Source organism: Bubalus kerabau, chromosome X, assembly GCF_029407905.1.
Source record: "Bubalus kerabau isolate K-KA32 ecotype Philippines breed swamp buffalo chromosome X, PCC_UOA_SB_1v2, whole genome shotgun sequence".
NCBI classification, from domain to species: Eukaryota; Metazoa; Chordata; class Mammalia; order Artiodactyla; family Bovidae; genus Bubalus; species Bubalus kerabau.
This window is the reverse complement of record NC_073647.1, coordinates 48,637,571-48,665,169: the sequence shown is the minus strand read 5'-3', so window position 1 is coordinate 48,665,169 and position 27,599 is coordinate 48,637,571. Positions and strand designations below refer to the sequence as shown.

Below are 27,599 nucleotides of genomic sequence, written 5' to 3'. Positions count from 1 at the left end.
AAAAGGGAAAGGCTACCCACTCCAGTATTCTGGCCTGGAGAATTCCATGCACTGTATATAGTCGATGGGGTTGCAAAGAGTTGGATATGACTGGGTGACTTTCACTTTATATACTATGAATTATATGGGAATTTTCGACTGCATGGTGGGTCAGTGTCCCTAATTCCTGAGATGTTACTGATAGAAAGACGTGGGTGAAAAGTGTGTATTCACATTAGCTTTAATGTTTAACCCCTTGTTTATTTGGTGGGTATGTCAACAGACTTGGCAGCACTACAGATCCTTATGTTGGCTATCCCAGGGTGTGATGGTGCTCACCTTAATCAATGCCCCTGAAAGAGATAGAAGATACGTGCGATAGAATTATGTTAAGTATGTATCCACAAAGACAAAATCACGAATGAACTCTATTTGTGAACTGAAACTAATTTTGAGAATTTGGCACACTTGTTTGACAGCGTTTTATCCAGCATCTTGCATCGAGAAGTTCTTTGTTCACTTTACACAACTTTCTGGATACAAGTGTCGTAGAAGGTAAGATGATTCTTTGATGGAAATATTTCTTTGTGGCAAGGAGGGAAATGTTCTGGAAACCATGCCTAGTTTATAAAAATGGTTCTGAATGATGAAGGGTGTGATGTGGTGTACGTTTTATGATGGAAAGTAATTTCTAAATTCATTGACACAACACATATGCAGGTATTTACTCAGTGAGGCTTTCCTGCCTCAGCCTCCCAAAAATCATGGTCCCTTTATCCCTTCTCTGCTTGAGTTTTATTCTTTCCACTTCTCAGCAACTAAACATCTCTGTATTTTTCTTTTCTTTTGCTTGTCTATCAATCACCATTGGAGTATAAGATCCATGTAGGCAGATTTTTTCTTTTCTTTTTTTTTTTTTTGGCGGGGGGAGGTCTCTGTTGTTCACTACTGAACCTACAGCATCATAGTGAACACTGAATAATTGTTGAATGAATAAGTAAATTGAATAAATGAATCAAGGCCCATAGTGAGCAGCTGAGTTTCAGTCATGGCCTTTCTCTTTACATTTTGTCTATGAAGTAGGGGCAAGGTCGTTTGTTGAATGAAAGGAAGACCAGAGCAATGGTAACAAGGGGATAGCGGGTGTCAGGAAAATGCTAAGGATTTATAATAGTGTCTATGAAAATGTGAAAAGAACTAATAAAGTTCAGTTATTTCTCCGGTTCAGAAATGTCACCATCAATACCACATCCAAAGGTGATATCAACACTTTGAGGAAGGGCTGGTGCACTGGGATGACCCTGAGGGATGGCATGGGGAGTGAGGTGGGAGGGAGGGTCAGGATGGGGAACACATGTACACCCATGGCTGATTCATGTGAATGTATGACAAAAACCACCACAATATTGTGAAGTAATTAGCCTTCAATTAAAAATAAATAAATAAACATAAATTCATTTAAAAAATAATCTTTAACAGAAAGTTTTAGGAATACTGTACTTGATGAGTAATAAAAGCCATTCTAGTGTTTTATGCGTCAAAGATACTGTTGAGGGGTATGTGTGAATGTGGAATGATAAATCTTTGCATTTGATGACATATGTTGTAAATGGTTAACATTGGTTAAACTGGAAATAATAAAAGGTATTTCATTTTTAGGCTATGCTATGTCAGCTTTCATCAGACGATATAGCAAGTACTTGAATGAAAAGTCACTCGCGTATAGACTGATGGAGTCAGACATCACCAAAATCAAGAGAGGGTAGGTAAATATTGTTAGTTTTTAAGCAAGAAGTACTGCAGTACATATCTATTCTGATATGTAGTTTGGCAAAAATGCAGCTGTTTTTCAAGATGCCAATGTCACTGTGCTTCTCAAACTCTTAATTAGCATTGATGTTATGAACTTTTTTTATCTTTTATAGGACAGACGGTGTGATGAGAACTATGAACACTAAGAAACTGCTGAACACTCTTCCAGTTATTCAAATTCAGTTTGATGCTCTTCTGAATTTTAATGTAAGAGCTTTATAAATCCTTTTTTAAGAAAATATTGTTAAGCAGCATTGTTTGACTGTAGGTGGAAGAGGGAAAAAACCATGGTGGTAATTGATTCCTCTTTAATTTCCAGGCAAATGCTGATGAACTAACTAATGGTATAATACATGCTGCTTTCATGCTCCTCTTTAAGGATTCTCTTCGCCTCTTTGTAGCCTATAATGAGGGGATCCTTAATCTGCTAGGTAAGCTAAAGAATAGACATGACTTTTTAAAAACTAAACTGGCAAAAATTCTTTATTTGTAAAAACCTTTTATATCTACATTTAGATTCATCTGTGTTTTAGGTTCAAAATAGAAGATCCTTACAAGGTCATATATATTTACATAACTAGACATCATATTGCTTTTTTTGTTAAAAATAATTAATCACCCACAGAACTTTTCAATTTGTATATAAGTGCTAACTGATACTTCTGGGAAATTTATTGGGAAATTAACATGGATTGCCATATTTATTCATTACACAGTAAGTCCCACTCAACTAATGTTAAATAGTACAATTCTAACTTTCCTAAGATACAGCCTACAAATTATTGTTTTGATCATATACAAGCAAATGTTTCTTAGGCTTTTTAAGAAACTTCAGTCATCATTTAGCCCTAACCAGTTTCATTGTTGACAATTTGAGATATTTCTTACATTTAGGAAGTGCCTGGTACATTTGTTGAGTTATAAAGGGTAGGAAATAACAGCCTCTCTGTCAGAGACCATCAGAACTTGATGTTAATCAAAAAGATTCCAGGCTAGAATTTGTAGAAATTAAACAAAACTATCTAAATTATATGTGTATGCTATTAAATGCCATATATATTACCAGCACCAGTGTTCAGCATGCAGTAGTTCCTGTATAAAAAATCTGTTGTTTATACTTAGATGTGCAGTGTTGTTTGATAAAGCAAAACATTATTGGATTAAAACTATAATTGTTTTCAAGAAGTTAAAATAATATCCAGAATTAACATATAATCATCAGAAAGGAATTAAACTTGGGATTGCTAAAATACTGGCTACTTTGTCATTTTTTTCTATTTTTAGATAAATATTTTGACATGGGAAAGAAGCAATGCAGGGAAAGTTTGGATGTTTACATCAAGTTCCTCGAAAGAATGACCAAATTGGCACAGTTCCTTAAAGTTGCAGAGGTACAGAAATCTATTTCTAGCCACAGCTTTTGTGCTATTTTCTGTATTAGTTTAGTATCCTGTACAACTATACCTCCACCCCACAATCACTGCCACATAAACAGAAATGGGTAGTTTTAACTATTTTGTAAACAGTACAACTAAAAACTAGGAATAGGTACTTCAAATGTACCCTCCAGTGCACTTGTGATCAAAAACAATCTTACAATGATTTCTGTTTGTGACTTGAGGATAATTTATACCAAGCTTACCTTCCTACCAGAAACAGCTCTAAAACCAGTGAGATAAGGAAACATATGAGGTGGGCCACAGGTTTGCCCTAGTAGCTAATTCTGAGTGTTTGAAAAGTTAGAACACATTTGTATGATATCCAAAATGAAGCCAAGCTCTTCACAAAACAACAAAGACTCAAAATCTGACAGGTCTTTTTAAATTTTACCCTAAGAGCAAATATAAGTTTATGCTTAAGTGTGCAAGGAATTCTTTTGTGGTTGTTGCTCAGTCGCTAAGTTTTGTCCAATTGTTTGCGACCCTGTGGACTGTAGCCCACCAGGCTCCTCTGTCCAGAGGATTTCCCAGGCAAGAAAACTGGAGTGGGTCGCCATTTCCTCCTCCAGGGGATCTTCCTGACCCAAGTATCAAACCTGCGTCTCCTTCATTGGCAGGTGGATTCTTTACTGCTAAGCCACCTGGGAAGCCCCACAAGACATACTTTAGCCTGCCATTTTTCTTGATCTGGGTGTGTACCAGTCCAGCAAGGCACTCTTGCTCTTGGAGTCCTTTCTCTTTAGTGTACAAATTGGTCTCACACTTACTTTTCTTTGTTAACAATCCTTGCTGTAATGTTTGCTCCCCACCCTCCCCTTTTTTTTTCTATTTTCAGCAAGCTGGAATTGACCAGAATGACATTCCATATCTTTCTCAGGTCAGTACATCTCTTGTCTGTCTTTAAGTGGCTTTTTGTCTTTGGGCTGTGTTTATCACCTGAGATGCCATCATTTTCTGTATGGTTACATGTGTATTTTCATTTCCCTGAGAGTAACATTTATATTTCTACTTATATATACATAGACTTGTGTCTTTGGAACAGGTCTGTGAGCTGTAGGTCTTACAAAAGAGGTCGTTCCCCGCTGAGTGCTAAATGGTGACTTATAGTGTAACAACTCCAACATGCTTTTTCAGTGGACAGAACTGATTGGTGAAAATAGCAAGGTATTCTTTACATCTGTGTCTCTTTTGCTGTCTCGCATATAGGGTCATCGTTACCATCTATCTAAATTCCATATATATACATTAATATACTGTATTGGTGTTTTTCTTTCTGACTTACTTTGCTCTGTATAATGTAAAGAACAGACTGTTCAACTCTGTGGGAGAAGACGAGGGTGGGATGATTTGAGAGAATAGCATTGAAACATGTATATTATCATATATGAAATAGATCGCCAGTCCAAGTTCGATGCATGAGGCAAGGTGCTCAGGGCTGTTGCACTGGGATGACCCTGAGGGATGGGATGGGGAGGGAGGTGGGAGGGAGGGTTAGGATGGGGAACCTATGTACACCCATGGCTGATTCATGTGAATGTAGGGCAAAAACCACCACAAAATGGTAAAGTAATTAGCCTCCAATTAAAATAAAAAAATAATAATAAAAAAAAAAGAAAATATCAAGGTATTGCAAACAGTGAGTTTAAACTTGAGGCTGCGTTATCTGCCTTTCAAGTGTGTCACCTCAAGCAACTCATTTGCATTCTCTATGCCTCCTTTATGCAAATGCAGAATGAGGGTGATGCTATTGTCTGCCTTACAGCAGAGTTGTGAGCATCAGATGAGCTCAGGCTTTTTCCTTCCCCCAAAGTCTCTCGTCAGGAATCCCTCAGATGGCAGGCGGTGCAGGTGAGGATGAAATGCGGGTCTGGCAGTCTGCTCATGCAGCCCGTGGGTGCCCTGTGGACCTGCCTGCTCTCCATCCCACGTGTATTGTAGGGCTCGAGCAGCAGGAGTTGCAGGCCCAGCCTACTGACCCGCTCTGGGACCCAGACTAACACAGCAAGCTACTTTAGGTCATTTGGAATATGAGCCAAAGCAGTCTTTCCTGGTCTCCAGATCTCCAAGAGACCTCCCAGTACTCATGTTTCCTTTTTCATGGTGAGACGTGTGAGATAACACTTTATCTTCTATTTTGAATGGGATTTCCTGGTAGACCCCTGGCCGCTGATGCTCTAAAAATTTTACTGCTATGGAAGCCTCCTGAATCTTTGTAGGGTTGACCTCCCATCCCCTGGAGTGCATATCACTTTCCAAGGTCCCCTTTCTGCTCATCTGGTCCATTTAGCATGACATCATGAATGGAAGTAGATCAGTGCAATATTCTGAGGGGTAACCAAAGGGTCTAAACTTCTTCTGACCATATTCTGACCAACATATGGGTTGAGAGAGTTAACACAGCCTGAACAGGATCATAAATGTATAGCATTGTCCATTTCATCTGCCCACAAACTCTTACTGATTCATACTTTAGATGGCAATGGAAAGCACAGCACTCACCAGACTGTTAGCCACATACCATGTTCCTGAGACTACATTAACCTACATCTACTGAAGAGCTATGACAAACCTAGATAATATATTAAAAAGCAGAGACATCACTTTTCCGGCAAAGGTCTTTAGAGTCAAAGGTTTGGTTTTTCCAGTAGCCATGTATGGATGTTAGAGCTGGATTATAAAGAAGGCTAAGCACTGAAGAAGTGATACTTTTGAACTGTGGTGTTGGAGAAGACTCTTGAGAGTCCCTTGGACTGCAAGGAGATCCAACCAGTCAATCCTAAAGGAGATTAGTCCTGGGTGTTCATTAGGGGAACTGATGTTGAAGGTGAAACTCCAATCCTTTGGCCACCTGATGCGAAGAGCTGACTCATTAGAAAAGACCCTGATGCTGGGAAAGTTTGAAGGCAGGAGGAGAAGGGGATGACAGAAGATGAGATGGTTGGATGGCATCACCGACTCAATGGACCTGAGTTTGGGTAAACTCTGGGAGTTGGTGATGGACAGGGAGGCCTGGCGTGCTGCGTTTCATGGGGTCACAAAGAGTCAGACACTACTGAGCAATTGAACAACAGCAACAAAAACCAAAGAAACTATAGTGGCTGCAACTGGGTTACTACTTGATTGATTATGCTGCGGCTTGTCATTCTTCAGGGCCTGACTGGTTTGGGGGCCATACTGGTGAGTTATATGGAGATAAAGTAGGGACCATCACCCCTGCATCCTTTTTACTTTTAAGATTGGCACGGATTTCTGCAATCCTCCTAGGAGGTGATCTTGTTTATTTTTACTGTTTTTAACTGGAATGTAGGTAGAGGAGCATGTCCCCAGCTGGCAATGCTGTGACTTAACTGTAGTTAGAGGCCTAGAGGCCAGGAAGGGGGTGAGGACATATCCTGATGAGGCATTCAACTTGGGGGGGTAGAACTCTCCATAGCATCTCCAGCAAGGGAGGAGGAGAAAGCTTCTTCAAGTTCAGAGCCTTCTGGGGAATCTGGGGACTCAGAACTTCCATGGCTATCCCCCAGGTCTCCCCATCCCATAAGTCAGGTCCTTAACTCTAGCACAACCTGCTGCCTGACTCTGGTGTTGCAGAGCTGCCTTGGTTGAGACTGGAGGAATGGGAGGTGGTCAGGCATGTATGGGGGGAAGCTTGTGAAGAAAAAACCCAATGGACCTTGGGAGGACAGGATCATTGCAGCTGCAAAGAAATGTTGAGTTTGGTGTCAGGAGAAGGAGGGAGTGTCTATCTGATGACTTCTCAAAAACCTTTGAGGGAAACATACGTGTCTTCACAAGCATTCCTTCATGTGTGGAGAGGTACCAAAGTGACCTATTTTCTGCACAGACATTGAACCCCATCAAATGGTCCACAATGGGAACCACTGTTGGATGCTATAAGGCACAGCTTCTGGAATGAGAATTCCACTAACCAGACAGAGAGACAATGAGAATGTCTGCCTTAGTAGAGGAGAAGATGGGATTTCATTGCCCAGAGTCACTATAATTAGTGATATCTCCCCAGATATCATCCTCTGACTTTCTCTGCCTTGACCTCCCTTCCTTGAGGGTGGTGGCAAAGGTGGGAATGGTTCCCCTGCTGAGAATTTCGAAGCCCAACATGGTGACACAGACCAGCTTCAGTTGAATCGGCCCATCATGGCAGCAGACAAGCTTCAGTTGAACTGGGCTTTGGCGTCTTGGCCTTGGCCCCCTTCAGTGCTCAGTGCCTGCGGCCGGAGCTTTGGAGGAGGGGCCCATCTGGACAAGACAGACCCCGGTTAGAGATCCTTTCTTCCCATGAGACCCTCCTCTGTCCTCCTTACCTCCACTCTTCCTGGTTCCTAGGATCCCCAGGACCCCTGAATCAGAAACCAAAATCGATGGCTGGGGGAGAGACCACAGAAGTCAGGCGAGGCACTTTGATGTTCAAGTATCACGCAGGTCTCCACTCCTTGCCCCGTGAATCAGCTGCTTTTACTGCAAGGGCTTCCTTATCAGCACACTGGCTTGGGGCCCTCAGCCAGTGCAGAGAGTCATCTGTCCCAGCCTTGGGCTGGCTGAGCTGCTCACTGGGCATGTGCTTTCTGGGGCATTCTGGAAAGCCCGGGATGGACTGAGACGAAGGCTCTCTGGGATGGGAGGGAGGCGGGGAGTCACTTGATCTTTTAATTCAATGGATCACATTTGAAAAGAGCCAGAAGAATGGTCCCCTGGCTCCTCTGATGACATATTGATTCAAAGTTCAAGATGAGGTCTTCCTTCCTTCCTCCTCTTTGCCCCCTCGGTCAGCCCCCTTGAGAAAGGTCCATGCATCCTTGGGAGGAGCGTTTGCAGTCAATCTTGATGTTCGACCCCTGCAAGGCTGCGGAGGTCTTCCTCTGCACCTCTGCATCACTTGGCTAGTTTCTCTCATGCTTCCGACAATCTTGACTTTACGTGGAGGAAGGGAAATGTTAAGTGCACGCTCCCCATGTTCAGACTCAGCTAAACCCTTCGTTTTCTGAAGAGGCGTCTACCTCACTTCCTTGGCTGATCCTTCCTCCTCGGTCTCAACCCCGTCTCTGGCTCATGGAGCATCCTTCCATGAGTGGCTGTCCGTTGTGTCTGTCTGGGTCTACCCCTTTTCTTGCCACCCTTCCCCACTCTTTCATTCGTGTTGGGTTCAACTCCCCTAAAACTCACGCATTGGCTGCACTGCTTGCAATTCATTTTTCACCCAAGCACTTCAAACCTGGGCTGCACCCCTCAGCAGAGTTCCAGGAGCCCAAACTCAGGGGGACCTACCGGATGGCATGGCCATGGTTTTGGTGGGCAGAGGGCTACTGGGTGCTTCCAGAAGAGCTCGGAGAGCCTCCCGCCTACCCTTTTGCTGGAATCGTTGGAAAGCAAATTGGATGAAAAAAGAATGTTTCCAACCCACATTGTGCAGGGAAAGGCAACTTCTCTCTGTTTATAATTTTGTCATGTGTTTGTTGAATGACTGAGTGACTGATCCAGAAATTCTTTGTGCCTTTGCTGTACATGTGTGTTTGCCCTGCTGATGTTGGCAGTCCCCTCATCATTTTGGGTCCCTCTCCCTCTTTTTTTCCCATCTTGTATGTTTGAACATTTGAAGCTCACCCTGGACTCCAGACCTCCTAGTTTCCCTGCTGCTCAGGGGCCTGTGGCCTCTGGCTAGGGACATACTCGCCAATTCCTTTGTGCTGAGAGTGCCCACGTGTTTAAGAGGCGTCTGTGGGGAAGTCTTCTCCTTGTCCCCATACTTGGTGTGATGGGAAATTCCTCTGAACAGATTTCTGCTTTGCTGCATCATCCCAGCAGCCCATGAGTGATACCCAGCCTCCTCTGAGTCTTCTCAGACTCATGTGTTTGCTGCTTTGCTTTTCTTTTAAAAAAATTTTTTTAATTTAATTGGAGGATAAGTGTTGCCCTTCTTGATAACTTTTGTGCCATTATCCCTGTTGCTCTCAGAATGGTCCCTTAGCCCTGCCACACCTCTGTGAACATTTCCTTCGTTAAACCCTTTTCCAGCTGCTAGTTCAGCCGCATTGGGGTTGGTCTCTGCCACCTTAAGCTCAAGAACTAGCTTCAGCTCACTTCTCCGCTGCTCTACGTCCATGTACTTTGCCCCCTGCTGATTGCTTTATGCAATGCAACCAGGATGCTGGTCTGAGAACTTTCACAATACAGATCTAATCATTTCATTCCTCACTTCAAAGCCATCCAGTAGTCATCCAGTATTCTCAAGGTGTCTAGGTTTGTCATAGCTTTCCTGCTAGAAAAATCGTCTTCTAATTTCATGACTGCAGTCACCATCTGCAGTGATTTTCAGTTCAGTTCAGTTGTTCAAAGAGGCGTGTCTGACTCTTTACAACCCCATGGACTGCAGCATGCCAGGCTTCCCGGTCCATCACCAACTCCCAGAGTTTACTGAAACTCATGTTCATCGAGTCAGTGATGCCATCCAACCATCTCATCCTCTGTTGTCCCCTTCTCCTCCCACCTTCAATCTTTCCCAGAATCAGTCTTTTCAAATGAGTCAGTTCTTCGCATCAGGTGGCCAAAGTATTAGAGCTTCAGCTTTAGCATCAGTCCTGCCAATGTATATTCAGGACTGATTTCCTTTAGGATTGACTGGTTGGATCTCCTTGCAGTCCAAGGGACTCTCAACTGTCTTCTCCAACAGCACAGTTCAAAAGCATCAGTTCTTTGGTGCTCAGCTTTCTTTATAGTCCAACTCTCACATCCATACATGACTACTGGAAAAACCATAGCCTTGACTAGACGGACCTTTGTTGGCAAAGTAATGTTTCTGCTTTTGAATATGCTGTCTAGGTTACTCATAGCTTTTCTTCCAAGGAGCAAGTGTGTTTGAATTTCATGGCTACAGTCACCATCTGCAGTGATTTTGGAGCCCCCCCCAAATAAAGTCTCTCACTGTTTCCACTGTTTCCCCATCTATTTGCCATGAAGTGATGGGACCAGATGCCATGATCTTTGTTTTCTGAATGTTGAGTGTTAAGACAGCTTTTTCACTCTCCTCTTTCACTTTCATCAAGAGGCTCTTTAGTTCTCTTCACTTTCTGCCATAAGGGTGGTGTCATCTGCATATCTGAGGTTATTGATATTTCTCCCGGCAATCTTGATTCCAGCTTGTGCTTCATCCAGCCCAGCCTTTCGCACGATGTACTCTGAATATATTAAATAAGCAGGGTGACAATATACAGCCTTGATGTACTCCTTTCCCACTTTGGAGCCAGTCCATTGTTCCATGTCTGGTTCTAACTGTTACTTCTTGACCTGCATGCAGGTTTCTCAGGAGGCAGGTCAGATGGTCTAGTATTCTCATCTCTTGAAGAATTTTTCACAGTTTGTTGATATCCACACAGTCAGAGGCTTTGGTGTAGTCAATAAAGCAGATGTAGATGTTTCTCTGGAACTTTCTTGCTTTTTCGATGATCCAGCGGATGTTGGCAATTTGATCTCTGGTTCCTCTGTCTTTTCAAACTCCAGCTTGAACATCTGGAATTTGGGCAGTGATTTTAGAGCCCAAGCATAGGAAGTCTGTCACTGCTTCTGCTTTTTCCCCTTCTATTTGCCATGAAGTGATGGGGCTGGGTGCCATGATCTTAATTATTTTAATATTTAGTTTTAAACCTAGACAGTGTGTTAAAAACCAAGGACATCACTTTGCTGACAAAGGTCCAAATAGTCAAGGCTGTGGTCTTTCCAGTAATCATGTACAGTTGTGAGAACTGGACCTTAAAGAAGGCAGAGCGCTGAAGAATTGATGCTTTTGAACTGTGATGCTAGAGAAGACTCTTGAGAGTCTCTTGGACTGCAGGGAGATCAAACCAGTAAATCTTAAAGGAAATCAACCCTGAATACTCTTTGGAAGGACTGATACTGAAGCTGAAGCTCCAAACTTTGGCTGCCTGATGCAAATAGCTGGATCATTGGAAAAGACCCAGATGCTGGGAAAGATTGAGAACAGGCAGAGAAGAGGGCGACAGAGGATGAGATGGCTGGATGGCATCACTGATACAATGGACATGAACTTGGGAAAACTCTGGGAGATGGTGAGTGACAAGGAAGACTGGCATGCTGCAGTCCATCGGGTCTCCAAGAGTTGGACCTGACTTGGCGACTGAAAAACAACAATTTTCAGGTTAATGTCCAAATGCCACAACGTTGACATGAGTTTAAGGTCTTGCACCATTGAAAACCCTCCCAGTTTCATCTCCTCCACGCTCCCCTTGGCTCTCCCTGCCCCGGCAACATAGTTCACCTTTACTTGTGGTCTGTGCCATATGCCCCCCTGTCATCCTCATTCATTTCATACCATCCTACTTTTCTCCCTCAGCTCTCATATCAGCTGTTATGTTGTTCAGCTTGCTTGTCTCTCATCCCTCACTTGATCAGATTCACCTAAACACCGATTATCATGTACCTCTCCTTCATAGTACTTTTCACAGCTTTCATTTGACATTTATTCGTTTGGTTATTTGTTATCTCTCCTCTCCCACACCCCAGGTCATGAGGCCTGCTGTATTCTTTGTGCCTGGTGGTTTCTAGTAGTTTATTAACAAACTCCTCCTGAGGAGTGAGTGATTGGATCAGGGGAGACATACTGGGACACACAGAACCCTGGTTGGGAATTGACCTTATGTAAGAAACACACTTCTCCCATCTTTAATTGGAGTGGAAAATGAAAGGATGCATCCACATTCATTTGGCAAATACCAATTAAGCAGTTATTATATGCCAAACACCAAGATTCATCAATGAACAGACAAAATTGCTGTCTTTTTCAGTTCAGTTCAGTTCAGTCACTCAGTCGTGTCCAACTCTTTGTGACTCCGTGGACTGCAGCATGCCAGTCCATCCCTGTCCATCACCATCTCCCAGAGTTTACCCAAACTCATGTCCGTTGAGTCGGTGATGCCATCCAACCATCTCATCCTCTGTCACCCCCTTCTCCTCCCACCTTCAATCTTTCCCAGCATCAGGGTCTTTTCCAATGAGTCATCTCTTCACATCAGGTGGCCAAAGTATTGGAGTTTCAGCTTCAACATCAGTCCCTTAGAGTTTTATATTTTACTGCAAGGAGACAGGCAATAAACATACACAGAATGAAACCTATAATTTCAAGGATGATCATTGCCATGAAGAAAAAAAAAGGTGGTGATGGTAAAGAGATTGTTGGTAGGTACTGTTTTCTCTAGGACACCCAAGGAAATCCTGGTTGAGGAGGTGACATTCCAGGGGAGACCAGAGACCATGAATGAGCTTCTCTGTTCCCTGCTGTGTTTCTTTCTCTGTCTCTCTGTTTTCTTCTCTCCTCCTCTCCCTCTTCCCCACTAGGCTTAATGTTTTACTGAAATTTATCTAATAATCTAGTGACTCATGAAAGAGCCATAAGTAATGAATAATTTCAAGCCCAGTGTCGTTTCCAAAGGAGACAGATATTTTAGCAGCTGTTTGATCATCTTAAGGGACTTTTGTTGTTTCTTTAAAAAGGTATGTAAAAGCATAGTCTGAAAATCTGATTTCATACCAAGATGCTACTTTTAAGAATGAATTTACTTGTAGCAATGATTTCACTTTAATCATTTGCTGGACAGGTGTCCTAATTGTTTTTCAGAAACTTTTCATGATATCAGAGAGTCTGAATTTGCTAATAACTATCAAAAAACAACTTTTTCCTAATTATCTTTAGGCACCCTACAGTTTACTTGAAGCACTAAAACAGCATTTGGCTTCTCTGGAGGACAAACATGACATTCTACCTCCTTATGGGTAAGTTGATAAATTTCGTAATATAGATTAATTTTGTTTTCATCTAAATAATTTGTCTTAGTTTAGCAACATCTGATTGACTAAAGAAATTTTGGGCTTTAAATATGGTGAAATAGTATATAGCCATTTTTTAATGATAATATGGAATAGAGGTTTTCAATCTTTTGTGGGATTCCATACTCTTCACAGAGTTGTCGGCCTCCCAGAGGAACATCTTTTGTTATACTGAATGATTCTGAAAGTCATAAGTTGGCCCTAGAAGAACCTCTCTTTGAAGAATTTGATTTATTCCCTTAGGGACTCTGCTAGGGAGAATTAACTATTGTGGATGATTATTTAATGGTATGGCAAACTGTTTATCCACAAACATACATGTACTCTTCTACATACATACAAATTAAATAATATAAACTTTGAGGTGCATCACTTCAAAATATTCATGTTAGCTATTTCTGAGTAGAATAATCATGGTTGATTTCAGCTTCCTGTTTTGTCCTTTTCAGTATTGTTCAAAGATTTCTATCAGGGTCATGTATTATTCATTCAGTCTACTTTTTAAGGTTATGTTAATTATATTTGATTTATACTATCAACCTCTACTAGACAAGTCTGTTGACTATTAATTATCTCTTTATCATAGGTAGGTATGTAGTTAGTATATAATAGAATGGATAGATAAATAAATGAAAGAAATGCAGGCTCAGCCAGGTAGGATATTTGTATCTCTCTTGATTGCCTAGCATGACTCATCTTTCCTGTGATCTCTTTAGCATGCAGCGTGCATTGATTCCCTCCATACCAAACGGTCCAGTTGTGAGAACCTCAGCAAGCAAAGTCAGGTTTTCAGGTGATATGACTCTGTTCTATGATTATGACAGTGATAATTGAGGGCAGGATTAGAATCTTTAATTCTTTAATTTCCTAACCACTCACTATATGTGCCGCCTCTTCCTAAAGCAATCTTTGACCTAGCAACTTCATTTCTAGGAAGTTATCCCATATATATTCATAGTTGTGAAATGTCATATGAACAAGGATATACCTTACAACATTGTAATAACAAAATGACCCTCTATAAGGGGCACTGGAATGGAATGACCTCCAACATGTATTGTAAAATACATGTATTTTCTATTGTTGAATAGAAAATGAGCAAGGTGGGAAACAGTGTATAGTATGCTATTGCTTATTCTTTTTAAAAACAAAAAAGAAAGCATATATATTTCTTTAATTTCTTAGAGAATATTTCTGGAAGGATATCTGAGAAATGAATAAAATGGAAAGGGATGGGTGAGCGAGTCTTCACTGTATCCATTTTTGTAATTTCTGAATTTTGTACCTTCAAATATTACTTAGAAGATAAGTGTTAAAAAGTAAACACATAATACATACATAAATCAAGTGTGATGTCTGTACGTGGAGCAAGTCTTGCTTACCAGGGAAGTCCAAAGGTTAGTTAGCCTTATACTCAGTGAGTATACAAGATACAACTCAGACCAGCTTGCAGGAGCCCAACTGCTATTGTCTCAGGAAATCTGGAAGCTAGTTGATGACACAGTGGTAACTTGAAATTGGCTGTGATGTAAGCATTTATACCACAGAAATAAATGGACGGATGCGACAAAACAGGCCTTTTCCTAGATAGCTGGTTGTTGTACATTTACTGGTACATGACTGCACATAATCAGCCATATACTGTTTTTTTTAATGGCTGATTATATTTCAGTGATATTACTTGGCCCTCTATGCTAGACAAAAATTCCTGTAGTAATGAGGTATACTCTCATGGGGTTTATATGTATTAAAATTTGCTTGCTCTTAATTTAACTTGAAGACTTAAACTGTCTATTTTAAATGATGTTTTTTAATTTTTCTTTTGTATATATTTTCTCAATGGACACACTTTCTGCATTTCCAATGGGTGACTTTGACCAAAACTATGATGAACGTAAGTCCTTTGAGTAACACTAAATGTATGGTAAACATTTGCTTCATTTCCAAAAGAAGGACTTTTTCTGAGGCCCTATGGTTTTGGGATCATTAGTGCTTTTAAGAAGGTTAAACATAAAACAGTTATTCACTCAGTCGTGACTGACTCTTTGCGACCCCATGGACTGCAGCATGCCAGGCCTCCCTGTCCATCAACTCCCAGAGCTTGCTCAAACTCATGTCTATTGAGTTGGTGATGCCATCCAGCTATCTCATCCTCTGTTATCCCCTTCTCCTCCCATCTTCAATCTTTCCCAGCATCAGGGTCTTTTCAAATGTGTCAGTTCTTCGCATCAGGTGGCCAAAGTATTGGAGCGAGCTTCAGCTTCAGTATCAGTGCTTCCAATGAATATTCAGGACTGATTTCCTTCAGGATGGACTGGTTTGGTCTCCTTGCAGTCCAAGAGACTCTCAAGAGTCTTCTCCAACACCACATTTCAAAAGCATCAATTCTTTGGCGCTCAGCTTTCTTTATAGTCCAACTCTCACATCCATACATGACCACTGGAAAAACCATAGCTTTGACTAGATGGACCTTTGTCTGCAAAGTAATGTCTCTGCCTGAGTCCCAACAGCCCAAAACTGGCTTCTGGTGATCTCTGCCCATGCTGTCATGAGCACTTAGCTGCTGCTAAGTCACTTCAGTCGTGTCTGACTCTGTTTGACCCCATAGATGGCAGCCCACCAGGCTCCTCCGTCCCTGGGATTCTCCAGGCAAGAACACTGGAGTAGATTGCCATTTCTTTCTCCAATGCATGAAAGTGAAAAGTGAAAGGGAAGTTGCTCAGTCGTTTCTGACTCTTTGCGACCCCATGGACTGCAGCCCACCAGGCTCCTCCATCCATGGGGTTTTCCAGGCAAGAGTACTGGAGTGGGGTGCCATCACCTTCTCTGTGAGCACTTAGTTTTGGCTGCCTAATGCTCGTTTCTTGAGCCAGTTGTATCAAAAACTGTGTGGCCAGCTGAAACTACTTTTTCTCTTCAGTCACTGTGAAATAAAAATACTGGCCATGGAACCAGAGTACTTGACTTTAATTTTCACTCTGTCATTCATGGACTATGTGACTTAACTGCTCTGTGACTCAGCGTCCTTATCCTCAGAAGGTTCCTGTCAAGATAAAAGAGTCAATATAAATGTAGAATGCTTAGAACAGGACCTGGCCCATGTGTTACTTAGAAGTATATATTTAAAAGTTCGTGTATATGAGACCCTTCTAATTACCTTTTTTGTAGTTATTGAAGTATAGCTTACTTGCACTATGTCAGAGCACCTTCTCTATATTTTAATACTTCGGAAATTTGTTGATACTTGCCTCATGGACAAGTATATAACCATGATTTTTGGTAGATATTTAATGTGCACTTGAAAACTGTGTCCTGCTGAGGTTTTTAATTCTGTTGTTCAATCCTCTGTATTTTCACTGATTATTTTGTCTGCTTGTTCTTGTAGTTAAGAAGGCGGATTCATGTTGATGTATGGCAAAACCAATACAATATTGTAAAGTAATTAGCCTGCAATTAAAATAAATAAATTTAAATTTTAAAAAAAGACAAAAAAAAAGAAAGGTGTGTTCACATTTTCCCTGCTTTCTCTTAAACTACTTTAAGTATTGATACTTTAATAGTTGTGTAGTACTAATGAGGGTTTTGTTCCCACCACACCACTAAAATGGCTCTAGTCAAAGTCACCAGTGGCCTCTAGGTTGCAAATAAAGTGGTAATTTCTCAGCCTTCATCTTACTGGACATGACTCATGACTCCCTCTTCTTTGTTACATTTTCTTCAGTTTCCCTGTTGGTTTTCTTCTTGTCTAACTCTTGCCTCCCTTAGACTGTTTTCCACTGATTCCTGCTCATCTCTCTTCTTTATCCATATACACTCATTCCCTAGATGACCTCATCCAAGTCAATGGCCTTAAATACCATTTACATGATAAGAACTCCCAGCTGCAGCCACTGCTCCTGAACTCCAGGTTTGTATATCCAAGTGTCCATTCTGTGATAGCACTTGAACATCTAGTAGGGTTCCCAAACTCCATGTGTCCAAAATTAAGCTTTTGACCCTTGACCCCAAGCCTCCTTTATCCATGGTTTTCCCCCATGTCAGTTAATGGCAAATAGCGACTCATTTCTTCCAGGAAGAATGTGACTAGGACCAATGCAACTCAGGCTTGGAGTCATCTTGATTCCTTTATTTCTGTAACACACCCACATCCAATACATGAGGGAATGTTTTGACTTTACCTTCAAAATGTATGTAAAAGCTGACCACTGTAGTCAGAGTTACCATCACCTACACTACCGCAAGGGCTTTCTGCTTCTACCCTTGCCCTCTGCAGTCCACTATTTACATACCAATCAGAATGATCCCATTAAAATACAAATCAGAGATATTCAGTTCAGTTCAGTTGCTCAGTCATGTCTGACTCTTTGTGACCCCATGCCCATCACCAAATCCTGGAGTCCACTCAAACCCATGTCCATTGAGTCAGTGATGCCATCCAACCATCTCATCCTCTGTTGTCCCCTTCTCCTCCTGCCCTCAATCTTTCCCAGCATCAGGGTCTTTTCCAATGAGTTAGCTCTTCGCATCAGGTGGCCAAAGTATTGGAATTTCAGCATCAACATCAGTCATTCCAATGAACACCCAGGACTGATCTCCTTTAGGATGGACTGGTTGGATCTCCTTGTAGTCAGAGAGATTCTGTCTGTTCAAATCCCTCCAGTGACTTTCCCATCTCAGAGACCTTGGGCTGAAATGGCAGCCTGAGAGTGAAAACCAATTCCTTACAAACCCATTCATCACCTTCTGACTCTGACCACTTTGACTCCAGATACACTGGAGTCACTGTTCCTCAAATACACCAAGCACAGTGTTTCTTCAGGGCTGTTTATGCTGTTCCTTCTGGTGGATTTGCATGGGTCACTCTTTACAAGCTTCAGGTCTTTATATAAAAGTCCCCTTCTCAGTGAGCCTTTCTTGTCTAAAATTTAAATGCCCACTCTCCCACAAACATATTATATTCCTTTCCCTGCTATTTTTTCCTTAGCACTTATTACCATCTAACAGTTTTATGTGGGCTTCCCTGGTAGCTCAGCTGGTAAAGAAACTGCCTGTAATGCAGGAGACCCCAGTTCAATTCCTGGGTTGGGAAGATCTGCTGGAGAAGGGATAGGCTACACACTCCAGTATTCTTGGGCTTCCCTGGTGGCTTAGCTGGTAATGAACCTGCCTGCAATCCAGGAGACCTGGGTTCATTCCCTGGATTGGGAAGATCCCCTAGAGAAGGGAACAGCTACCCACTCCAGTATTCTAGCCTGGATAATTCCATGAACTGTATAGTCAGTCCATCAGGTCGCTAAGAGTCAGACACGACTGAGCGACTTGCACTTTAACATGTTACATACTTCATCTTGGTTATTGTTGGTCTCCAACGGAACGTAAGCTAAATGAAGGCAGAGATTTTTATCTTCTTTATTCACAGCTGTATCTTTAGCACCTAGTACAGTGTCTAGCACATAACAAGTGCTCAATTTAAATTTAACAAATAATTTTAAATGACCTTATTTATACTAATTAGCCTAGTAATTTAAAGTACTGTTACTTTGTAATGGGAAGGTATAGACATAGATATCTCATTACTGTATTGATGGAAATTTGGTTTAGGTTTTCGTCTGGTTCTTATTTTCAGATTCTTTTCTCTGTGCTTTATGACAACCAACATTGCCTTCACAAGCCCGCAAACATGTTGAAGCCAGACAGCAAAATGAAAAAGTTGTAGCAAATGACCTGGACGGTTCAGTTGTTAGCCTTGTAGAAAGTAAGCATCTATTTTTAAACTAATATTTTACATATATATTTATATGCATTTTAATAGTATTTACATAAAATAATATGAAATTTGTGTTTGTTTTATAAAACAGATCTTAACTTTGGAGAAAGCGCAGTTAACAGGTGAGTTATTTTAAAAAAAGACAGCCAATAAATACATGTTAGAGGAAGGGACTGATGAGCATAGCACCTAGAAAAAAAGGTCATTTTTTACTTTGATTTAACCCTTCATGGTTTGTCTGAAGGCTCTTCTTTGGCTAAGTATGTCTTATGTATTGGCATTCTTTGTAGTTCTTTGTATTCTTGGTTATTTTCTTACTTTATGGTAGAAACTGTAGTAAATGATTGATACTTATTTTATTACTTTATTAAACAAAGACAATAAAACTACCAGTTGGAGCTCCTCAGCATTGTAAGGTAATCAGCATTACTTCAGTGAGTGATTCCCTACGTTTTTGCCAAAAAATTGCCACAAAAAAAAAGGGCAAATGGAAATCAGAGGAAGGCCGAACTGATAATATTAACAAGAAATGGTGTGGAATGTAAGGTTAAAAGCACTCAACAGAATAAGACACTATTTTGGGAGATAGAACAGTCTTAATAGTGTATACACAAAGCTTAATACTTAAAGCAAAATGTTCATTTTCTTCCAAGGAATCCCAAAGAAAATCTTAAAAACAAACAAACAAACAAACAAAGAATTTTATGGACTACATTTTATCATAATCCAATAAAATTATATCTAATTAATGAAAAGTTGACCATGAAAATCTGAATGAATCAGTAATCCTTTGGCAAGAATTAATGCGAATTGCAGGACACGTTGGGCTTCCCTGGTGGCTCAGATGGTAAAGAATCCGCCTGCAGTGTGGGAGACCTGGGTTCGATCCCTGGGTTGGGAAGATCCCCTGGAGGAGGGCATGACAATCTGCTCCAGTATTCTGGCCTGAAGAATCCCAATGGACAGAGGAGCCTGGTGGGCTACAGTCCACAGGTTGAAAAGAGTCAGACACGACTGAGCAACTATGCATAGAACACAATCCTTTTGCCAAACAGGAAATCAAAAGGGAAGTTATCAATTATCTTTGTCATTCAGTCGCTAAGTTGTGTCCAACTCTTTGCAACCCCATGGACTGCAGCACACCAGACTTCCCTGTCCTTCACTATCTCCTGGAGTTTGTTCAAACTCATGTCATTGAGTCGGTGATGCCATCCAACCATCTCATCCTCTCGGCCCAATTCTCCTCCGGCCTTCGATCTTTCTGGGCATCAGAATCTTTTCTGAGTTGGCTCTTCACATCAGGTGGCCAAAGTATTGGAGCTTCAGCTTCAGCATCAGTCCTTCCAGTGAGTATTCAGGGTTCCTTTCCTTTAGGATGGACTGGTTTGATCTGTTTCCAGTCCAAGGGACTCTCAAGAGTCTTCTCCAGCACCATAGTTCAAAACCATCAATTTTTCAGTGCTCAGCCTTTTTTATGGTCCAGCTCTCACATCCATACATGACTCCTGGAAAAACCATTGCTTTGACTATATGGACCTTTGTTGGCAAAGTGATGTCTCTGCCTTTTAATATGCTCTCTAGTTCTGGAGGTGATGAAAAAGAGAACTTAATATCAGAGTTAATGGGGCAATGTGAAAGCTGAATAGAAAAAAAATCATCATTGTTAAAAAAGATAGATTAATAAGAACTTAATTTTATCTTAAGAAAAAACATCTAAACTAATAAAAATATATTACAAAGATAAAATTTATAAAGATAAAATCTTAAATTAATAAAATTGCAGGAATAATAAATCCAAAACAATGATTTAAAGTCCAATAAAATAAGCTCCTCTGATTAAACCGAAAGGAGAATGTATACAAGGTGAGGAATAAGAGGGCTGACAAAACCACAGATGTAGGAGAGATTAAAACAATTATACATCAATAGTTTGTTCAACTGTTTGGTAACAACATATTTGAAAATCTAAAGGAAATTGATGGTTTTCCAAATTAAATATAATGACAGAATTCATCCAAGAAGAAGCAGAAACATGCATAGGCCCATTGTCACATGAAGTTGAGCTTTATCTATCCTTAAAGAGTTCAGTTCAGTCACTCAGTTGTGTCCGACTCTTTGTGACCCCATAAATTGCAGCACGCCAGGCCTCCCTGTCCATCACCAACTCCCGGAGTTCACTCAGACTCACGTCCATCGAGTCAGTGATGCCATCCAGGCATCTCATCTTCTGTTGTCCCCTTCTCCTCCTGCCCCCAATCCCTCCCAGCATCAGGGTCTTTTCCAATGAGTCAACCCTTCACATGAGGTGGTCGAAGTATTGGAGTTTCAGCTTTAGCATCAGTCCTTCCAATGAACACCCAGGACTGACCTCCTTTAGGATGGACTGGTTTGGTCTCCTTGCAGTCCTAAGGACTCTTAAGAGTCTTCTCCAACACCACAGTTCAAAAGCATCAATTCTTCGGTGCTCAGCATTCTTCACAGTCCAACTCTCACATCCATACATGACCACCAGAAAAACCATAGCCTTGACTAGATGGACCTTTGTTGGCAAAGTAATGTCTCTGCTTTTTAATATGCTATCTAGGTTGGTCATAACTTTCCTTCCAAGGAGTAAGCATCTTTTAATTTCATGGCTGCAGTCACCATCTGCAGTGATTTTGGAGCCCCCAAAAATAAAGTCTGACACTGTTTCCACTCTTTCCCCATCTATTTCCCATGAAGAGATGGGACCGGATGCCATGATCTTCGTTTTCTGAATGTTGAGCTTTAAGCCAACTTTTTCAGTATCCTCTTTCACTTTCATCAAGAGGTTCTTTAGTTCCTCTTCACTTTCTGCCATAAGGGTGGTGTCATCTGCATATCTGAGGTTATTGATATTTCTCCCAGCAATCTTGATTCCAGCTTGTGCTTCTTCCAGCCCAGCATTTCTCATGATGTACTCTGCATATAAGTTAAATAAGCAGGGTGACAATATCCAGCCTTGACGTACTCCTTTTCCTATTTGAAACCAGTCTGTTGTTCCATGTCCAGTTCTAACTATTGCTTCCTGACTTGGATATAGGTTTCTCAAGAGGCAGGTCAGGTGGTCTGGTATTCCCATCTCTTGAAGAATTTTCCACAGTTTATTGTGATCCACACAGTCAAAGGCTTTGGTATAGTCAATAGAAATAGATGTTTTTCTGGAACTCTCTTGCTTTTTTGATGATCCAGCAGATGTTGGCAATTTGATCTCTGATTCCTCTGCCTTTTCTAAAACCACCTTGAGCATCTGGAAGTTCACAGTTCACGTATTGCTGAAGCCTGGCTTGGAGAAGAGTAAGCGATTTCAATTCCAGGCTATTGAGAAGAGGGATGATCTACAATACAGTCTAGAAAATGACATAAATTTAATATGTTAGTTGCTCAGTCATGTCCAACTCTTTGCAACCCCATGGACTGTAGCCCGCCAGGCTCCTTTGTCCATAGGGTTATCCAGGCCAGGATATTGGAGTGGGTTGCCATTTCCTTTGCCAGGGGATCGTCCTGACCCAGGGATTGAACTCAGGTCTACCTGCATTGCAGGTGGATTCTTTACCATCTGAGCCACAAAGGAAGCCTGTAACTTTAATATGAAAGCCCAAAAAGATAGAGCAAAGAATGGAAACTACTGACTAAGCTCACTTATTAATTATAAATATCAGAATTGTACATAAAATATTCACAAATAAAATCCAGGAATATATTTAAAAATTCCACTACCTGTACAGACTGCTTTGAGTGTGCACATGAAATACTCTGTCTGGAATGGTGGTCATGCAGGGGGTATAATGGAAAGTGGACACCCCTGGGACATATTTTGGAGGTAGAGTTGATAATAATTGCTATCAGAGGTGAGGAAATAAGAGGGATCAAGCTCTCAAGGAAATATAAGGGATAGATTCAGACACCCAAAAGTTAAAAAAAAAAAATGCCTACCAAGAACCTTTGCTGAGAAAGATCCCACAGCATGTGCTCCAACAAAACAGTGGTTTTCTTAAATTAAGAAAGAGGAACACATGGGTTTCAGGGAAACAGAGAGCCCTACTTAAAGAGGTGGAGGGAATTCCCAGTATAACAATGGAAGTCCAAGGGTTGTATTTACTTGTACAGAAGCTAATTTGGAATGGAATAGAAGGATGTAGATAGATCTCCAGGACAAAAATCAAAATGACATATTATATGGTGCTAAGATTTGTTTCCTCTGAGCCAGATACTGTTCATCCTAAGTATTTTACACATGATGACTCAGTCTTTCTACTTGGGAAAGTTATTATTTCCACTCGATTATAAGCTCCATGAAAGCAAATATTTCCATCTGTTTTATATAAGACACTAAGGATGCTGCCTTGCACCTACTAGATATTGAATGGGTATTTGTAGAATGAATGCAATGAATTCACATTTAACATATGCAGAAACTGAGATACACAGATTCTGTAACTTCTCCAACATACATATATGAAATGACTGAAATGGAATTTGAACCCAGGCAGTCTTGCTCTAGAGCTGGGGCCTGTATTGTCAAGATATAGCGGAGTGAGAGGGGAAGACATAGTAGCATAAACATCTTCTTTATGATTATGGAATTAAATACCATAAGGAAAAGAGTGGCTGCTTTTGTGATGACTGGTGTTTTGGTTTTAGGTCTTTTAGCACTATTTGACTTTTTAAACTCTGGATTACTTGGATAAAAACTAAATTTTAATAAATCAAATTATGAATACAAAATAAAGATGAGCTTGTAGAGACAAGAAACATATCTTAGAATTAAAACTAAAGTGTATACAGAATAGATTATTATATAATTTGGTAGAGGAGTTGAAATAGATGAAGAAAACAGGGATAATAACCTTTACCAGTGATATAGAATATGGGCTTCTAGGCCTGCCACTAATTGACTATAAGACTTTGAGCAAGTTATTTGCCCTCTCTGAGAGTCTTGTCTCCTCATCCATAAAACGAGACTTTATGATACCTACTTCACACAGTTATTATGAAAACTAAATATTTAATATTGTGAAAACACTTAACACAGAGCCTAGTAAGAGTTCAATAAGAGTTTGTTTCCTTTTTGCTGTATTTATTCTCTTATTTATACAAAATAGTACATGTGTTACATTATTTATTCTCTTAATAACTCTAATTCTATGAATCATAGTTTATCTTAATTTTACAAATAAAGAGTTTAAGTTGTTTAGTCAAGGTTGCTGCTACTTCTAAGTCACTTCAATCGTGTCCAACTCTGTGTGACCCCATAGACGGCAGCCCACCAGGCTCCCCTGTCCCCGGGATTCTCCAGGCAAGAACACTGGAGTGGGTTACACAGCTCCAATACTTCGGCACCTGGTCTTTTCATTGGAAAAGACCCTGATGCTGGGAAAGATTGAGGGCAGGAGGAGAAGGGGATGACAGAGGATGAGATGGCTGGATGGTATCACTGACTCAATGGACATGAGTTTGAGCAAATTCCAGGAAATAGTGAAGGACAGGGAAGCCTGGGATATGGCAGCCCATGGGGTTGCAAAGAGTTGGACATGACTTAGCGACTGAAATAAAATTTTAAAAAATAAATAAAATAAAGTAAAAACTAAGAAATAAAATAAAAACTAAACTGAAATATGTAGCTTTGTAATGATACCTTAATTTCATGTAGAAAATAGCCACGGTCTTTTATTTTTTTTACCTTTTTTACTGGTTCCTTCATATTAATCTTTTACCTATTGATGAGCATAAGCATTGTCTCAAAGGCTATGTCCTGACTAGATGTTTACACGGTAGACTTGTCATCTCCCAAAGTGAGCTGATTTATCAATTGCCCTTTAGATCTGATGTGAAGTGGCGTCACCCCTCAGAGATGGAAATGACCAGTGAAATGAACTGGCAGTTGAGTAACTGCACCTGCATGTCAACCATCTGGGACCCAGTTTCTGTTTCTTCCATCTCCTACATGGTAATGTGTCTGATGTATTACTACCTTCTTTCTTTTTTGATATATACAGGTAGCATATACATTTGTATTAGGGAAGTAGGTCAAGCAAGAAATGTCTTCTCTCTCTCTCTCTCTTTTTTATTTGCCCATACTGCATGGCTTTTGGGATCTTATTTCCCTACCCAGGGACTGAACCTGGGCCCTCAGCAGTGAAAGCACTGAGTCCTAACCACTGGACTGCCAGGCACTCCTAGAAATGTTTTATTTTTCATCAGTTTTTTTAAAAGACTTTATTAAATGACATACATTGACATGAATCAGCCATGGGTGTACATGTGTTCCCCATCCTGAACCCTCCTCCCACCTCCCTCCCCATCCCATCTATGTATTCTGCTAATATTTGCTGTAGACAGGCTGAGCTCACTCTTCCTCTTTTTGTGGAAGAGTGGATTCCATGATGGGGAGAGAGCTACAGAGTTACCCAGCTTTGCTCCACATTTCTTGAGCATCTATTAGGCATTTAGGCAGCAGGCTGACAGGTCAAGATACAGGGGCTGCAAGGGTAGATAGACATGTCATCAATTAGAGGCACTGACTATTCCAAGTGGAATGAAGACTTCACAGGGTGTGTGGGCTACTTTGATAAAGAAGCTGAACGTGAGGGAAAAGGAGATGAGGTGGATTGACAGTAACTGGTTGGCAAATGGAAGCTTGGTGGGTTATTCTGGGAACTTGGAGTAGTTTAGCATGGGCATACTGTCATGGATGATGGGTGCAACAAGAGATAAAGCTCAAGCTTAGAGTTACTGGATCTTGTAGGAACTTGTATAGAAATTTAGGCTTTGTTATATAAGCAGTGGGGAGTCAAAGCTACCACACAGTCCTTTTTACAGTTTTGAAAGATTAGTCTGGGAGGAGAGTGGAAGATGATTAGTAGGGAAATAAGACAGATCAGGGAAGTCAATTAGAAGTCTTTTCAAGTCATCCAGGCCAGAGATTTAGAATAATCTGGTCTAGAATGCTAGAATGTTGGCAGTAGATCTAAAGAAAGAATTTCAAGAAGCTTGATCTGCAGATATGATTGATAGGAGTTGCTGATAAGTTGAAGGTTGAAATATGGGTCCCCAATAAATTGTCTGCAAATATAAAATTCAAAAAACTCCAGGAAACAAGATTTGTTAAGTTTGCAGCAAACGCTTTTGGTCACAGAACTGTACTTGAACTATAATGAGGCTACAGTCATTGTTTATCTTACTAAGTGTAAATATTCATATGTAAATTTGGCATTTGCATTTTGGTACAAAAATAAATATTAGTGTGTTTCATTACAGGGTGCTATTTCAGTCCCTGTGGGGTATTACTAGCATGTTCTATGTGTAAAACATTCTGAATTCCAAAACACATCTGGCCCCAAGGACTTAAATGATGTGCACCTGCTATTTTTGCACAATTTTGCTTTAAAACTTAATTGCTCCAATGATATAACCAACTGCACATTCACTCTGAGTACATAGTAACTTTGTTCTTATATGCAACAGAGCTGCATTTAGGAATGAGAATTTTGATAGGATTTTGGAAGAAGTAATTTTGAAATGTACTGAGCAAATATGTGGCTATGCACCTAGGAAGAGTTTAGCAAGAAAGTTTGGGGTTTCAAGGGAAAAAAAATCACAAAATGAAGAAGCAACATAATGTGGGCCAAATTTATGTTCACTAAGCTATTAATAGCTCCTGTGATTCTGATGAAAAATACATAGTCATCATAATCATAGATGTTGCATCATTTTTTCAAAATTTTTGCTGTTTCATTTTGAGAAGTTTGATTATGAATTTGCTTTGGCATGGATTTGCAGGGCGGGGTATTATTTTCAGGTTCATACAACTTGAGTCTTTGGTTTTGTCTTTTCTCAAACTTGGAACATTTCCTGCCATTATTACTGCACTGATTCTTTTCCCTTTCCGTGACTCTAATAACACAAATATTAGAGCTTTAGATGTTGTCCCAGCTGGTCCTTGAGGCTCTATTTGGTTCTTTAAATCTCTCTCTTTCTGTTTTGCAGAATGAGTGATTTGTGTTCATCTATCTAAAGTTTCACTGAATCTTTCCTTTTTCATCTCCCTTCTGATAATTTGTCATTCCATTAGATATTTTTATTCCAGTTAATTATATTTTTCAGTTCTGAAGGTTCTATTTGGCCTTTCACTGTATCTTCTATTTCTTGGCTGATGCTTTCTATTTTAACTTTTGTTTCAAGTGTTCATGATTACTCATGCAAGCATTTGTGTACTAGCCACTTTAAAAGTCTTTGTCAGATAATTCCATCATCTATGTCATGACTGTTAATGGTTTTTTCCCACGGAAGTTGAGATTCTCATGGTTCTTCATGTGCCAACTAATTTTGGATTTTATCCTGGATTTTTTAAAATTATTTTTTTAATTTATTTTAATTGGAGGCTAATTAATTTACAATATTGTAGTGGTTTTTGCCATACATTGACATGAATCAGCCATGGGTGTACATGTATCCTGGATGTTTTGACTGTTAATTTAAAAGACCCTTCTTCTTCTTCTTCTAAGTCGCTTCAGTCTGGCCAAATTATGGAGAATGTTGATATCTGTGCTTTAGCAGACACTTGACCTGGTTCAGTTTAAGCTACACCTTCCAGCCTGCTTCTTTGACCTGTGGTCCTAGTGGCAGCTCAGTTTCTATAGCCTTTGCTCTGCTGTTCCTGTCTGTCCTGCATGTACTCCATTCAGCAGTCAACCTGGGACCTGGGCTTTGGTCTCTCCAGGGGCTTAGTA

At 40.5% G+C, this 27,599-nt stretch overlaps 1 protein-coding gene across 1 annotated transcript in view; it reads left to right on the top strand.

The window, feature by feature from the left end:
* Positions 1-26,865, top strand: part of LOC129639997 (phosphatidylinositol-binding clathrin assembly protein-like) — a 40,589-nt gene extending 13,724 nt beyond the window's left edge. The window contains exons 3-14 of the mRNA XM_055565272.1: positions 459-534; positions 1,639-1,741; positions 1,905-1,998; positions 2,111-2,222; positions 3,076-3,182; positions 4,066-4,122; positions 12,949-13,028; positions 13,799-13,875; positions 18,754-18,837; positions 18,941-18,971; positions 24,691-24,817; positions 26,857-26,865. Coding sequence (XP_055421247.1) covers positions 459-534; positions 1,639-1,741; positions 1,905-1,998; positions 2,111-2,222; positions 3,076-3,182; positions 4,066-4,122; positions 12,949-13,028; positions 13,799-13,875; positions 18,754-18,837; positions 18,941-18,971; positions 24,691-24,817; positions 26,857-26,865 — 957 coding nt within the window. The remainder of the gene's footprint in view (positions 1-458; positions 535-1,638; positions 1,742-1,904; positions 1,999-2,110; positions 2,223-3,075; positions 3,183-4,065; positions 4,123-12,948; positions 13,029-13,798; positions 13,876-18,753; positions 18,838-18,940; positions 18,972-24,690; positions 24,818-26,856) is intronic.
* Positions 26,866-27,599: the final 734 nt, after the last annotated feature.